General features: G+C 47.8%; 1 protein-coding gene across 3 annotated transcripts in view; it reads left to right on the top strand.

Annotated features, from left to right (window-relative positions):
• EFCAB8 (EF-hand calcium binding domain 8) overlaps window positions 1-10923 on the top strand; it is a 65723-nt gene extending 54800 nt beyond the window's left edge. For all 3 annotated transcript variants that reach the window (XM_053890347.1, XM_053890346.1, XM_019458795.2), the window contains 5 exons: window positions 2130-2298; window positions 7695-7827; window positions 9000-9204; window positions 9290-9388; window positions 10337-10923. In XM_053890347.1, coding sequence (XP_053746322.1) covers window positions 2130-2298; window positions 7695-7827; window positions 9000-9204; window positions 9290-9388; window positions 10337-10762 — 1032 coding nt within the window. In that variant the 3' untranslated portion in view covers window positions 10763-10923. The remainder of the gene's footprint in view (window positions 1-2129; window positions 2299-7694; window positions 7828-8999; window positions 9205-9289; window positions 9389-10336) is intronic.
• Window positions 10924-15551: the final 4628 nt, after the last annotated feature.

The raw sequence follows: 15551 nt of genomic DNA, 5'->3' as shown, positions 1-15551 counted from the left end.
ACACAGAATTCGAAGTGGGCTGCAGCTTCTGAGCTGTCAGCACAGAGCCCAATGTGGGGCTGGAAGAGCCATGAGATCATGACCTGAGGCTAAGTCAGAGGCTTAACTGACTGAGCCACCCAGGCGCAAGGGTTAGGCAATATTTCTTTTTTTTTAATTTTTTTTTTAACTTTTATTTTATTTTTGAGACAGAGAGAGACAGCATGAACGGGGAGGGCCAGAGAGAGAGGGAGACACAGAATCTGAAATAGGCTCCAGGCTCTGAGCTGTCAGCACAGAGTCCGACGTGGGGCTCGAACTCATGGACCGCGAGATCATGACCTGAGCCGAAGTTGGACGCTTAACTGGCTGAGCCACCCAGGCGCCCCAATATTTCTTAAATATGACATCAAAAACACAAACAACAAAACAAACAAATAAATTGAATTTTGTCAAATTTAAAAACTTTTGGCCTACAAAAGACACCATATAAGAAAGTGAAAAGATGACATATAGAATGGGAGAAAATATTTGCAAATAATGTACATGATAAGAAACTAGTATCCAGAATACTCAAAGAAATCTTACACATCAACAATAAAAAGACAAATTACCCAGTTAAAAATGGGCAAAGAATCTAAATAGACATTTCTTCAAGAAGATACACAAATCAGCAATAAGTATATGAAAAGATGCCAAACATCATTAGCCATTAGGGGAATGTATATCAAAACCATAATGAGATCCCCGTTCACACTCATTAGGATAGCTGTAGATAATAAATGTTGGCTAAGTTGTGGGCAAATTGAAACTCTCATACATTGCTGGTAAGAACGTAAGGTGGTACAGCCACTTTGGAAAACGATTTAAGTTTCTCAGAAAGTTCAACATAGGGTTACCATATGACCCAAGAATTCCACCTCTAAATATACACCCAAGGGAAATGAAGAGGTGTCCACACAGAACCTTATATACGAGTGTTTATAGCAACATTATTTACAATAGCCTAGAAGTGAAAACAACCCAAATGTCCACAACTGTTGAACAGATACATAAAGGAATGATGTGCTGATCCACGCTATAACATGATGTATCTTGAAAACATTATGCTAAGTGAAAGAAGCCAGTCATAAAAGACCACATATTGCATGATTCCATTTATACCAACTGTGGAGTGATGGAATGGTCTAAAATTGAACGTGATGGTGGTTGCAAACTCTGTGAACATACTAAAAATGACTGAAGCGAGCACTTCAAATGGGTGAATTGTGAATTATATCTCAATAAAACTGTGTTTAAAAGGTAGAAAAATGGTAGAACAATTTTTCCTTTTCACAAATCTTTTTTTGTTTATTTGTAGTTGTTCATGCATCTGGTAATTTATCTCATGGAAATAATATGGGGAGAAAGCATAAATCTTTCCAAGGCTTTTAATGTGTACCGCCAAACTACACTCCAGAAAGTTTATAGAGTTTTGCACATTATTAGCCTATTCTGCTTTATCCTTGCCAACATAAAGTATTTATTATTAGCGGTATTCATCCGAGTGAGCGTTCCCTGGGTCTATCAGAGTGCCTCGCTTAGAGAAGGCATTCAATAAATAAATGTTCGAAGTGAAACAAACCTTTAGCTGATTTTTAGATACAAATGGTTTCCTTTGATTTTAATGAAGCTATCTTTGCTTATTAGTGATGTTGACATCTTTCCTTATTTTATTGGCCATGTATAGTTTTGGGAATTGTCTGTTCACATCCTTTGTCCGTTTTTCTTGTCCTAGCCTCACCACTATGTGGCTCTGGGCTCAGTTCTCTCCTCTACGAAATGGTGAGACTCATACACATCCTGTAAGGTTGTTATGACATTCAAATGGAATAATCTGTATAGACACATCTGGTAAACAATATAGCAATATGCGAATGCTTTTTTATGATTTTACCAAAGGGACCAGTGAGGGCCAGAGAAGTACCAGGATTTACCTGAAGTCACCAGAAAGCTAATGTGGGAACATGTCTAGAACTAGGACCCTGGGACGTGGGCCAAGGGACTGTGTCCCAGGATCCTTCCAGAGGGCTCTGCTGCCTCCAGTGTCATGTGCCCTCTGGTGAACCTGTGTCTTGGGATAAGTAGTTCTCCTGTGTTGTCCCCTGTAGGTTGTGGCTGGCCAGACCATTTCCTTGGTTCCTCCCAAGCTTCTGAATACCTGGAAGGACCATTTGGACAGTGTGGCAGACATCCTGTATGTAGATGCCTTCCAGCTGGTTATCAGTGCTGGCCAGGACTGTAATGTCAAGGCTCGGAAACTCTCCGGTGACACCGTTGGTATGGGTCCTACTGAAGCTCAGCCGTGCCACATGGCCCATTGTGGTCCTGTCCCTGTTAGAGCATAAAATGGCATAAACCTTATATCCTATGGGGTGGAGTTTCAAGCCATAGCAGCTGCCTTTGCTCAAATAGTATCACAGGATATGTCCCTTTCCAATTGTCCATTCAGCAGTGTGTCCATTCATCCATCAGCTGTCCATCTAACCCCCCACCCATCCACCCAACATTATTTGCCTGTGTATATTTTTGCAAATCACGTATCTGAGAAGGCACATTCCTTTCTCTTTTTAAAAATAAACTTGGGGTGCCTGGGTGGCTCAGTTGGTTAAGTGTCTGGCTCTTAATTTTGGCTCAGGTCCTGATCTCACACTTTGTGAGTTCGAGCCCATGTCGGGCTCTGTGCTGACAGCAGAGTCTGCTTGAGATTCTCTCTCTCTACCTCTCCTGCACACTCATGTGCACTCTCTCCCTCTCTCTCAAATAATAAAAAAATAAACTTAATTGTTGAGTTATAACCTATATAAGGTAAAGCACACAAACCAAAAGGGTTCAGCTTGATGAATTTTCAGAAAGTATACATATATCCTTATAGCCATCACAGAAAAAGCACCGTATGCTTTCTTACACTTGATACTTGCATGGTCTATGTCTCAGCTCTTCTGCCCTGCCCCCAGCCTTCACTGGACTGCCACTATATACCCTGTGAAGGCCTGAGGGAAAGAGTTGGTGGGTAGCTACAGACTTGCCCTGTGGCTTGAACATCCTGGATTATAGTATGTCATGCCATGTGAGGCTGTTCAAAGTTCACTAAGCACTTATCTGGGCTTATCCTCCTCTCATTACTCTGTCAGGGCTGAAAGCAGCCTTGGTCTCTTGTCTCTTATCAAAGATTTATTCCTTTCCTCACATTTTCAGCTCTTATATGGGTAAAAAACTCTTTGATTATTTTTATTTTATTCCTGTCCTTGGATGGAATTCCTCATTTTATAGTTTATATCCTTGAACATATTGCCAATGCTATTTTAAAGTCTTTGATAACTCTAATATCTGGTTCACTTCTGGGTCTGTTTCTATTGCCTATCATTTCTGTTGGTTCCAGACATGATAGACTAACAAGGACTGGATTTACATTCTCGCTTTAAACAACTAAAAACATGAACAAAGTATATGTGACAGTTTCCAGACATTAGACAGCAGGCAGCAAAGAATAGTAATCCCTGAGGTATTATAATTTATACATAATATACTAGTATGTATTGTATATATTTGTAATATTATAAATTACATCTGTATTATATGAAATATAGATATAATATTATAATATATAATATAAGTAAATCTATAATATTATGAATATACTTCATGTGTTACAAAAGGTAGAAGAAAACATCAAAATGTTAAGGAGAGAACTCGAATATATATATATATATATATATATATATATATATATATATATATAGACCCAAATTGAAATTAGAAATTAAAAATAACAGTGTCTGAGATAACAATACACTGGATGGGATTAATAGCAAATTAGACACTACAGAAGAAGGGATTAGTGACTATGAAGACATAGTAATAGAAATATAGAAAAAAAAGACTGAGTAAGCTGGTGTTTTATGTGTATAACATGATGATTTGGTATATGCATACACTGTGAAATGATCACCACAATCAGGATAATTAATACATCTATCACCTCACATAGTATTTGTGCAAGGTAAGAGTTCTTAATATCTACTCTCTTAGCAAATTTAAAGTATACAATATAGTATTGTTAACTATAGTTGCCATGTTATACATTAGATCCCCAGAATTTATTCATCTGACCACTGGAAGTTCATTACATTTGCCAACATGACTTTTCAACCTATCTCTGTCCTTATATTTATATGTGCCTCTTTTAAACAGCATTGTATTTAGTTTTATTTTTTTCATCCTGACAATATTTGCCTTCTAATTGTATATTTAGTCCGTTCAAATATTAATGGAATTATTTATATGGTTTCAGTCTATCATCTTGATACTGTTTTTCTATTCTTTGTTCCTTTAGTCTTCCTTTTCTTTCTTCTTTTGCATTAATCAAGTATTTAAAAACAATTATCGGGGCACCTGGGTGGCTCAGTCGGTTGAGCATCTGACTTCAGCTCAGGTCATGATCTCGTGGGTCATGAGTTTGAGCCCTGTGTTGGGCTCTGTGCTGACAGCTCAGAGCCTGGAGCCTGCTTGGGATTCCATGTGTATCTCTCTCTTTCCCTCCCCTGCTTGTGCTTTCCTCTCTCAAAGATAAATAAATAAACTTAAAAAATTAATTATCTTGTTTTATTCCTTTATTAACTTTTTAGTTGTATGTTTTTATATTATTCTTCAGTGTTCTTTAGAGATTATTTAGAGGTTATAATATACACTCTTGACCTGATACCACTTCTTGTGCAAGAATCTTACTTTCTTCTCCCCACTGTTTATGCTATCTCTAGCATATATTTTATTTCAAATATGTTATGTCTTCCCACAAGGCACTGTTATTAATGTTACTGTAAGCAGCCTATTTCTTTTTATATTTACCCATATTTACCATTTCTGATGCTCTTTATTCCTTCTTGAAATACTGGGGTTCTGTCTGCTATCATTTTCCTTAAGTCTGAAGAAGTTCCTTTATTATTTCTTATAGAATCCATCTGTACTGATCCTTTAAGCTTTCTGTATATGAAAACATTTAGTTTGTCTTAAAATGTTAAGACTCTTTTACTGGGCATAGAAATCTCAGCTGGAAGTTAATTTTCTTTCAATATTGAAAAAGAGACTTTTCTATCGTCTTTGGCTTCCATATTTTCTCTCAAAAAGTCAACTGTAGGGGTGCCTGGGTGGCTCAGTCGGTTAAGTGTTTGACTTTGGCTCAGGTCATGATCTTGCAGTCCATGGGTTCAAGCCCTGCGCCAGGCTGTGTGCTGAACTCTTGCTCAGAGCCTGGAGCCTGCTTCAGATTCTGTGTCTCCTTCTCTCTCTGCCCCTCCTCCGCTTGTGCTCTGTCTCACCCTGTCTCTCAAAAATAAATAAATGTAAAAAAGAATTTTTTTAAGTCAACTGTAAGTTACTTTGAAAGTAATTTTTCTTTTCTCTCTGACTGCTTTTGGTTTTCAACAGTTTGATTATGATGTTCCTAGTGTGCTTTTATTTGTATTCATCCTGCTTGGAGTTCACTGATCTTTTTAAATCTGGGGGTTGGTATTTTTCACCAGTTTTGAAAAGTTGTCAAATATTATCTCTTCAATACTGCTTTTGCCCATTCTCTCTCTCCTCCCATTATGGAGTTCCAATTTACATATATGTTAGAACATTTGACTCTGTCCCATATGGCTATTATGCTCTGTTCTGTTCTTTCTGTTTTTTTGTTTGTTTCTTTTTTGTTTTTGTTTGTTTTTTATCTCTGCCTTCTAGTTTGGATATTTTCTGATGACCTGCCTTCCAATTCGTTAGTCCTGTCTCCTTCTGTATGCAGCCTGGTATTAAATCCATTCAGTTAATTCTTAATTTCATATTTTTTTTTAGTTCTCGAATACCGATTTGGTTCTTTCCTGTAGAATACAATTCACTGTTGAAATTCTCCTTCTTTCCCTTCATTTTGTTCATATTTTCCTTCATTTTATGTAACTATTTGCAATAAAGTTTTATCTGCTAACTCCTGTGTCAGAATTATCTGTGGGTCTATTTCTAATGCCTATTTCTTCTCTTTATTATTGGTTGTACTTTTCTGTCTTTTTATATGTTAAATGCATAAAAAACCTACCTCTCCAAAACCCCCCAAAATGAAACAACCCCTCCTCAAACCAAAGCCAAGACTTTTCTAGACTTTGTATAAAAGAACCACAGAGACAGAAGTTGATGGATTTTCCTCCAGCACATGTGCTCGTTGCTCTGTACAAGGCTGCTCATCTCATTGCTGTCAGGAACTGAGCTGGATTGGGTCTGGGTTGCAGCTTTAGGAAGACTTGGTTTTCTTCCATCTTCCATTGTGCAATCGTCTCAAGGGTGAAGTCTGTTGTGTTTGTCAAAGGTTTTTTCCTCCAGTGGGACTTTGTCTCCCAACAACCTCATTCTATCTGTCTAACCCAAATTCCAGGCCCTCAGCTCCCCTAGTGCTCAGCAAATGTCCTATGGAAAACACGTCTATGCATTTGGGACTTCACTAGACTTGATCCCATCCTGCCAGCCAGAATGTCTGGCAGAAGCTCCGATGATTTCTTTTGCTTCCAGGAGCTTCCTTCTGCCTAAGCAGAGCCTGATTCTCACTCAGCCTGTGCCCAGACTCCCAGAGAAGGAATCAGATCTCAATTTCAGTTCTTCTTGGAAGGACTCTTCCCTTTCTATAATTTTATTTTTTTATTTATTAAAAATTTTTAAATATTTATTTATTTTGAGAGAGAGAGAGAGCAAGCAGGGAAGGGGCAGAGAGAGAGGGGGGACAGAGGATCTGAAGTGGATTCTGTGCTGACATCAGAGAGCCCAATGCAGGGCTTGAACTCATGAAATGTGAGATCATGACCAGAGCTGAAGTCAAACCCTTAACCAACTGAGCCACTCAGGCACCATCCCCCTTTCTGTAATTTTAGTTAATCTATTTTTTTTGAGAGAGAGAGAGAGAGAGAGAGAGAGAGAGAGAGAATGTGCACGAGTGGGGGAGGGGCAGAGGAAGAGGGAGAGATGGGATCCCAAGCAGGCTCTGCACCCAGTGCGGAGCCTGACACGGGGCTCAATCTCAAGACTGTGAGATCATGACCTGAGCTGAAATCAAGGTCGGATGTTCATCTGACTGAGCCACCCTGGCACCCCTAGTTCATCTACTCTGTTTTTGCTTCTACAGCTCCCCAAGAGTTTTTAAAATATGACTTTTTAACTATATTTTTTAATTTTTAGAAATTCTGCAGCAGGGCAGTTGCCTACTACTCACCATGCCCTGCCCCAAAGTAGGACTCATGTTTCTCTGTTCTTACTACCTGCTTTCTCCTCCAGCCTTTCTCCTCTCTAGTGCCACCCCAATCTCATGTCTGGTGGGTGCCTGATCACTTTATGTCATTGCTACTTTACACACGAGCTGCTTAAGCCCAATTGAAGATCACTCAGTCATTGCCATCGAGGTCTTTCCATCTCAGCCTACATGTGGGGCAGGATGCTTTGGCCTGAACTCCAAGTGTATTGTAGGACTAAGGCTAGTTCCTTCAGGTATTTGTTAAGTAGCCGGCATAATGCCTGGCATGTGGTAAGCATCATGAAGTGTGGGCCAAGGGTAAGGGGTTGCTAGCTGAGTCTTGAGGGTGGAGGGTGAGGGGTAGCAGGTTCAGAGAAAGGGAGGTAGGCCACTTCTTGTGACTGAGTTGGTTCTGGTTAAATCACAGGGACGTTCGGCCTGAGTGTCTGGAAAAGGCTGCGGGATATTCAGATGGTTGGTGATCCTGAACTGAGAAGAAACTCAAAGGAGGAGGATGACACTGTAGTTGCTGCCCAGAAGGCCTTCCATTCAGAGCTGCAGTGAGTTATCACAGCCCAGCTGGTATTTGCTGGCCCAAGGAGGGGGAGGCTGGGAGCCTCCCCAGGTCCCAGGCAGCCTCATCTGGGTTGGGTAGCACTGGGCATATTTGGTAAAGGCCAAAGGTTTGGGACTTGCAGGCAACTTGACTCTACAGGTGGCAGCTATGGCCTAAGAGCCCAGGTCCACTGAAGGTTTGAGTGGTACAAATCAGCAGAAAGTATAGAAAGGCAAGCTGTTAGATGGGCCTCTGCCCCAGAGCCCGGTTCAGATTTGCCAGGGCTGGCTTCCCTGCTGGGACCATTTCTATGTGGCTAGAGGTCCCTGGTAGGACAGTGCCCAGAGCTCTGGTCCTGAACACACACTTGTGTTATTTCCCTGATCCACAGGAAAGTCAGGCTGCTTGCTGCTTCTTTCCTCTACAGGTTCTTTCTCCACCCATGTTCCACTCTTATTCCTGACCAAGTCTCAGATAATTTGGGGTCATCCCCAAAAAATATTTACCAAGGTCCTGCTGACTTCCAGACTCTGTGTTAGGTTCTAGAGGTCCAGATACAAGTGCTGCCTCAGAGAACTCAGAGTCCACTTGGGGAGATTGGCACACAAACTCATGGTTGTTGTTTTATCTGATAAGTGATGAGACTATTAAGAATAGGAATGGCTCAGAGGACAATCACCTCATTGGGTGGATCAAGTAAAAGAGAAGCTTCATAAGAGAAGAGATTCTGGAATTGGGTTTTGATATGTCAGTAGGAGTTTTCCAGGCACCCATACAGTCCTTGTGGCTCCTAGTCTCTTGTCAAGGCATACCTCTTTACGGTCCTATGTGGGGTTATCAAACAAGGTAGAGGTAGGGTTTCCTTGGAAGGGAGAGGATGTTTAAATATTCCACATTTGGGGGGACCAGGTAAGATCAAGATGGGGTATTAGACCTCCATGGGAAGAGCTCAGGGTGCTAGGAAAGGTCTCAGGACTTGTTGGGGGGTCCGTTTAATCTAGTCTTTGCTGATGTTAATTGGACACCTGTTTAGTGTTGGTCCTGGGCAGTATGACCTCAGGAGAGGGATAAGGAGGTAGAAGAGGATCGGGCCCAGGCGGGAGAAACCCGTTGTGCTCCCCGGGAAGGCTGCTTGTGGTGTGAGGGCATCTTATGAAGGAAAGCGCCTTCCATCAGGGAGGAGCGGGCTCTGGCTGAGGCCCTGGTGTACCAGCGGCAGGAGGAGGTGGCACTCGTGGCTCTCCTGAATGGGAAGCCAGACATGGAGGCTGAAGCTTGGGCCAACCTGCAGAAGATAACCCAGACATCCCCGTGGGCTGGAGAGCGCTCCCAGGAAGACGTTGAGAGCAGCTGGTGCAAGTGGGAGTCCAAGGGCAAGCAGGTGAGGCTGGGTGGGGGAACCGGGGGCATAGAGGGGCCCTCAGCTGTCAGCCCTGAGGCCTCACTCTTGCCCGTGACTCCTGCAGGAGAGCAAAGTTGTGGGAGCCGCGTACAAGCCTAAGGACCGGTCACGGAGTCCTGGACTCTGGTCCACCAACGTGCAGTATAGCTGGATGAAGTACCAGGTGAAGCAGGGTGGGGCTCGCTCCCTGAGATGCTGGAGGCTGGGGATCCCAGTTCCATTAGCAGCCTCCCTTGAGCCCACAGGGCCCTCTCGTGGGGGCAAGGAAGCACCAGCCCTTTAACAGAATTCTGGGATGAAGCTGGTTGGGTTGATTTGTTTGCCAAGGCCCTGGCCAAGGCCATGGACACAGGTTTTGTCTTTGAGGACACACCTCATCGGGCCTATGGGAGGAGGTTCTCTGTGGACCTGGGACTTTGATAGCCTTCAAAGAATTTCCCAAAGTCTGTGGCTGTGCGTTTGGTTGGTTGTTAGTCTCCGTACTGTGGGCTGCTCTAGAGCAGACACGGGGTCTCCCGGTGCCATGTGAGAGACAGAGGGAACGGAAGTGGGGGGCTCTGCTTGGGGAAAGAAAGAGAGAGCCGGGGACTTTGCAAGACAGCTTTGAGCCCCATCTAAGCAAGCCTCTTGCTTGGGCAGACTCCAGCCTCTTTCAGAGGCATCTGCCATAGGGGCATTTATGAGAACTTCCTCCCTCTGTGATGGGCACCGAGTGGTGTGAGAGAACCCCTCTGTCCCGGGCTGGGAGAGGTCAGTGCGAAGGGAGGCCACATCCCTGCCTTCTGGAGATGGGCCTCAAAGCGCAGCTTGGTGAGTGCTGACAGGAGAGGTGGGAGCTTGTCTGGGGGACTCCTCCCACCTGAGCCTCAATCAGGCCCAGCTTGAGGCCTCATTCTAAGATGGGGACGGTCCAGTGCTGACCTCAAAGCGTTGTTGCCAACCCCAGGAGAAGGGCTGGCTGCCGGGCCTGGAGCACAGTGGGCTTGCAGTTCCGGAAGGCTGTGGACATCAGTGACAACCACAGTACTCTGGAGACTTGGCCCATCCTCCGCGTGAGCCTGCTCTTGGTCCTGGGTGAACCCCTCAAACTCCCCTGCTCTGTTCCCCACAGATTTCACCTCAGATCTACCAAAGCCTGCACTTCAACAACCTGTCGCCCACCCACATGTCTGACCTCGTGTTGCACAACGTCCTGGGGCAGCAGGGCCAGCGCACCCACCCGGTGACCCACAACCGCCAGAAGGACCCGGATGCTGACAGGGAGACCATGCCCAACACCACGACCAGCTCGCCCACTGCCTCCCTCTCTCCCAGCAACTCCCTCTCCTGGACAGCCTCAGGCTTCAGGTTCCTGGAGTCTGGCCTGTCCACCTCCCCGTACCTCCAGTCCTCCCCCTCAGTCTTGTCCCAGGCATCCAGGTACATCGTGCAGAGGTCGGCCACACCCATGCCTGTTGCCTCGTCCATCAAGCAGCTCTCAAGACCCCTGAATACCACCCTTCTGTCCTCCATGAAAAGTTCCCGCATCGGGTTCTGAGGTGGCCCACCGTGTCTCCAGTCGTCCAGCACAGTGACCAGGCCCATGGGGGTCCTGTCTGTCCCTGGCTCACCCCTGCCAGACCCAGAGGATACAGACCTCCTTCTATTGACCTCCTTCTTCACTAGAGTCCTGGAGAAGAAAATAAATATTTGCAGATATCAGAGGCCTCCAGGCCGGGAGGTCAGGCTGTGTGTCCCTTTACCCCCTTAAGCGCCAGGCTGTCTTGGAGATTGGCCGCGTTCCCCTGATGAGGCCCCGGCTGGATGCAGGGAGAATCCCCTCCCCCGAGACACCTGGCCCAGCTGTCCAGCAGGTGAAGCATAGGGACAGGGCCCCAGAGGCTCCTTGGTGTTGTGGTCAGTTGGTCATGCCACTAGGGTGAGCGGTTTGCATCTGAAAGTTGGTTCAGCCTCATGGCTGGAGTGAGGCCCCGCAGCCATCCGGAGGTGGTTTGTCTCCTGCCCTGCCTTGTGCCTGTTCTCCCCCACCACCAGGTACTCCACCCCAGGGAACTCTGTGTTTACAAACTGTCCTGCCCCTCAAGGATGGTGGAGGGGCATCCTGGCCTGGCTCTGTGACTGTCCCTTTGGACCCAGGTTTTTCTGAACCAAAGCCCCTTGATCCTTCTGCTGTGTGCTGCTCTGGGCAGCATCTTGGGTGGAGAACTCAGGGCGGTGGTAAAAGCCGTGGCAGGGTCAAGGCCTCTGCCCAGAGGTGGAGGGAAGGACATGGGGGGAGGAGGGTACTGAGGGGTAGGGATGGGATGTGGCAATTACCAGACCTCGGGGAATTTTCTTAAAGGCCTGTGCACATCCCTCACCTGGAGGGAGGTTCGGGGTCCCCTGTCGGACCTCAGATCCTGACTTAGGGGCCATCTGGCTGGACACTAGGGGTCAGGACAGGTCAACCTCAGGGGAAGACTTCCGCGAGACTCTGGGGCTCGGTGAATCCTCCTCTCAGTAGGACCCAGCCCCTTACAACATTTTACTGCCTTTGCCCACGTGTTTCATTGTAGGCACTTAAGAAAATAATAGTCTGAGTCTCCACTCCTACCCTAGCTGCTGCTGCCCGTGGGGATTTATGTCTGGCCACAGGGGCTTGCTGGCCGTCCCTCCAACCGGCAGGCACCCACGATACAGAACCCCAGGCCCAGAAGGCACGGCGGGGCTGAGTTCTACCTACAGTGATGTGAGTGATGCTTTGTCTCTCCTGCTGTTCCCACCCAGCCTCTCCTGGCCCAAACCCCAGGTGGGATATGGGACAGATAATTCTGGAGCATCAGGGTCAGATGGAGCTTAGAGCCCAGATGCTGGGAGCCCAGAACTGGAGGCCAGTGTCACACTGGAGTTGGTGAGTGAGGAAGCTGGGTTGGTGGCCCAGTGTCCTGTCTCCTGGTCATCTGTGCTTCCCTGAGCGCCCCTCTTCACCTCCCCAGGCCCAGGTGTCTACATAGCCACACCAGTCTCCTCTCTGCCTGTTCTCTGCCTTCTGCATCAATGGCCTTAAAAAACTACTTATATTTAGCTCTCCTCTGATTCTAAAAGTAGCAGAGGCTGAGTATAGAAAAATCAAGAAAATACCGAAAAGCGTAAGAGTCAATAAAAACCATCTGGATTCTATTTCCCAGAGATCAGTTTGGCGCATTTTCCTCTAGATGTTTTTCTGTCTTTACGCACACGTGTGCCCTCACAGCCTCGATTCCCGTTCACTCCCTCCTCATATGCTCACACCCACACGGCCCGTAACCTTGGCATCCCGGCTTTGAATGCAGCCTTTCTCACAGGATGAGCAAATGACATCGCTGTGTTGCTGTAATTCCTCGCGACCCTCGCCAGTGATGGCTGCATTCAGCCCTGCTCTGGGTCGCTTTCTTCAGGATCTAGGGCTACCGCCACACTGCTCTTGAAAGAGGCAGGAGGGCACGTGCCTCCTGTGCGCCCCCTCACGATGTACCGCTAACAGTCCGACAAAGGAACAGACATTTGTCTCCAGTGGAACAGAAACGTTTTCCCGGCCCGGCTGGCCTGAGGGGTCATGACCTCAATGGCAGACTGAGGGTGGGTGTCCTTCCACCAGCAGATGGGGCACGAGAGAGCACCGAGGGGCTTGGAGACAGCCTTGCCCTCAGAAAAGCCATCCTTGACCTTGTTTTCTGGCATCGCTTCCCTGTTTCACACTTGTTCAACACTTATTGAGCACCTGCGGTGTGCCAGGCACTGCCCTGGACACCGGGGACACCAGAATGAGGAACGCTCAGCCTCGGCCTACTGGGGACACAGACCACGCTGTGTAGCGTGGATGCACCTTCTCATTAGTGTATCCAATAGATTCTCTTACTGAGTGCAAGGATTGGGCATCCAGGGGGAGGCAGGCGGAGCTCGTGGGACAGTGTGCAGATGCAGTGGGGACCAGGAGAAGCAATCTGAAGTGGCTTCCTGGGGGAGGGGGCCTTTAGCCCAGAGCCAGCCAGGACCTTTGTGTTTGCTGTCTGCTCTGGCTGAGAAGGGCTTCTGGCCCATCAAATGGCCTCTCCTTTATGCCCTCCTCAAATATCGCTTCAGGGCCTGGTACCCCTGGACTTTTTACCCACCCCCCCACCCCCGCCCTGCTTTATTCTCACCACAGTACCCCCGCCCCCAGGGCAGGGCCGTGTCTATCTTGTTCCCACACCTGGCCCCGTACTTGGTGCACAGCAGGCCTTGGATAACTGTTTGTCTACTATTAGCTCAAAGTCTATCTCAAAGTCTACCTACCAGGAGGTCCCCTGAGATTGCTCTCACCCTGGTTTTCTCTCCTCTGGGCCCAGGTGTCCCCTATTTGCTAGCCCTGGATGGACTGTGGAGCGTCCCTCCCCAGTGACAGACCCTGTCTGTGAGCCCCAAGGGGCTGCTGGGAAGGAGCAGAGGACCGGGGCCTTGAGGTCCTGCCCGGTTCTGGTATCTGGGCTTCTTTCTGGATTCGATGCTGAGTGGATCCTGACTGAGGTCGGGGAGGGGAGGCAGGTCTTGGACTGGCTGGTGGTCAGTCAAGGGAAACTGCCGGGGCGAAGGCCTGGGAGTGGGGCAACGAGGAGAGTCTGGGAGCCAGGCTGGGGGTCTCGTTGTTCTGAAGGCCCGACCGAGGCCGGGTGTTCAGGGTGCCAAGTTCACCACGGACATGGCGCCCGCTGTGTCCTGGGCCGGGGAACGAAGTGCAGATGTGGAACGGCGTGTCGCCCACGTCCTGGACACGCACCACATCCGTCACGTGTCCAGCACATGAGAGGCAGCCGGGGGCCCAGGGAGGGTGCATCTTTGCCCGGGGTCACCGGGCCCTTTCCTGTTGAGCGGTGCTGTCTGGGCTTTGTGACCTGTTTCCAGACCAGTGCCAGTGGGGGCGGTAGAGAGGGGGCCTTCCAGCAGAGAGAACAGCCAGGGAAGAAGCCCCAGGTGGGAACGAATTGGCATTTTTGGAGGCCAGTGTGGCTCAGTAGAGTGAACGGAAGGAGGGAGGGGCTGTGGGGAGAGACCCTAAGGGACCAGTGACACGGGGCTTTTTTCTCTTGGGAATCCTGAAGGCATTTTAATAAAAGGTGCAACACAGTCTCACTGGTGTTTTGAAAAGCCCCCTCTGGCTGCCTAGTGGTGAGGGACTGTGGGGGCAGGAGTGGTTCTGGGAGACCGGGGTGAGGGCAGGCAGGCACCATGAGTGGCCTGGACGAGAGGGTGGCAGACTCTCATGGCCAGGAGCTGACTGTGGGAGCCTCTGAGTTGTGCAGGAGAGGAGCTCTGGGCTGCTCTGGGCTGCTTTTCCTTCAAAACCCTTTTCTCCCCCCTTTCGACTTCAAGAGCTTTTAAAAACTATCGTATTTCCTCAATTCTCAGACATAATTTTAAAATTGTATTAAAAACAAGGTTTTTAAGGTTTCAGAAGTTGGGATGTGTCTCATAATTCAATGATTTTTTCCCCCCTTGGAAAGCTGGTATGACTTTGATAGGAACAAGGCGGTGAGGGCACGCCTGCTGGGGAGGGAGCGCCCCCTGGTGGAGCGAGATGCGGTTACAGCCCCCGGCCGGTTCAGAGGCGCGGAGGAGGGGATTCATTCTTTCTCTGGGAGAGGAGTCGGGCTAGTGGCGGGGAGTGAGGGAGGTGGGGAACCTGTAGTTCTCCTTGGAGGCTGTTGAAGGGATGCGACTGGGCGGGGAGGGGGGGCGAAGTAACTTTCCAATTTGCCAGATGTTTTACACACAGTTTCTCGCAAGGTTCCTATGTCGTAGATCATCTATCTCCATTATACAGATGAGAAAACGGAGGCTCACACAGGATGAGTTGCCCAGGGCCACCTAACCAGGAAACGTCACAGCTAGGTTTCCAACCAGGGATTTTAGGTGTTTCTGCCGCTTCTGGGCCAAGATGCTCAGGATTTGGGGGTGCTGCCTTTGGGTGGGGCATCCCTTGGACACTGGAGACAGAAAAGTGGTGGAAAGATTCCTTATGACAGGAGACCTCCACCTCCTGTGGCAGGCAACGTCAAAGGTCAGGAAAGGGAGTGTCCAACCCATCTGGCCCATCCAGCCTCAATGTTCTCCTTGCCCACTCCATCACAGAAGCCAGCAAAACTGGACAGAAACGTCATCTTCTCCCAACATTCTCTCAGTCGTTACTTCTTCACACACAGAATTAAGTCCCCTGGGACCTCTTGATTTTATTTGTTTCAGGGTGATGGGTGGGCATGAATAGGTGGCATGTGTTGTAGCCCCTCCCTCCCCCCTCTTGCCCTTGGAAGACAACCTCCTCCCAGCCCCAC

Source organism: Panthera pardus, unplaced genomic scaffold (genome assembly GCF_024362965.1).
Source record: "Panthera pardus isolate Hobbes unplaced genomic scaffold, ASM2436296v1 HiC_scaffold_25, whole genome shotgun sequence".
In the NCBI taxonomy this organism is placed as follows: Eukaryota; Metazoa; Chordata; class Mammalia; order Carnivora; family Felidae; genus Panthera; species Panthera pardus.
This window is presented reverse-complemented; position numbering and strand designations above follow the sequence as displayed.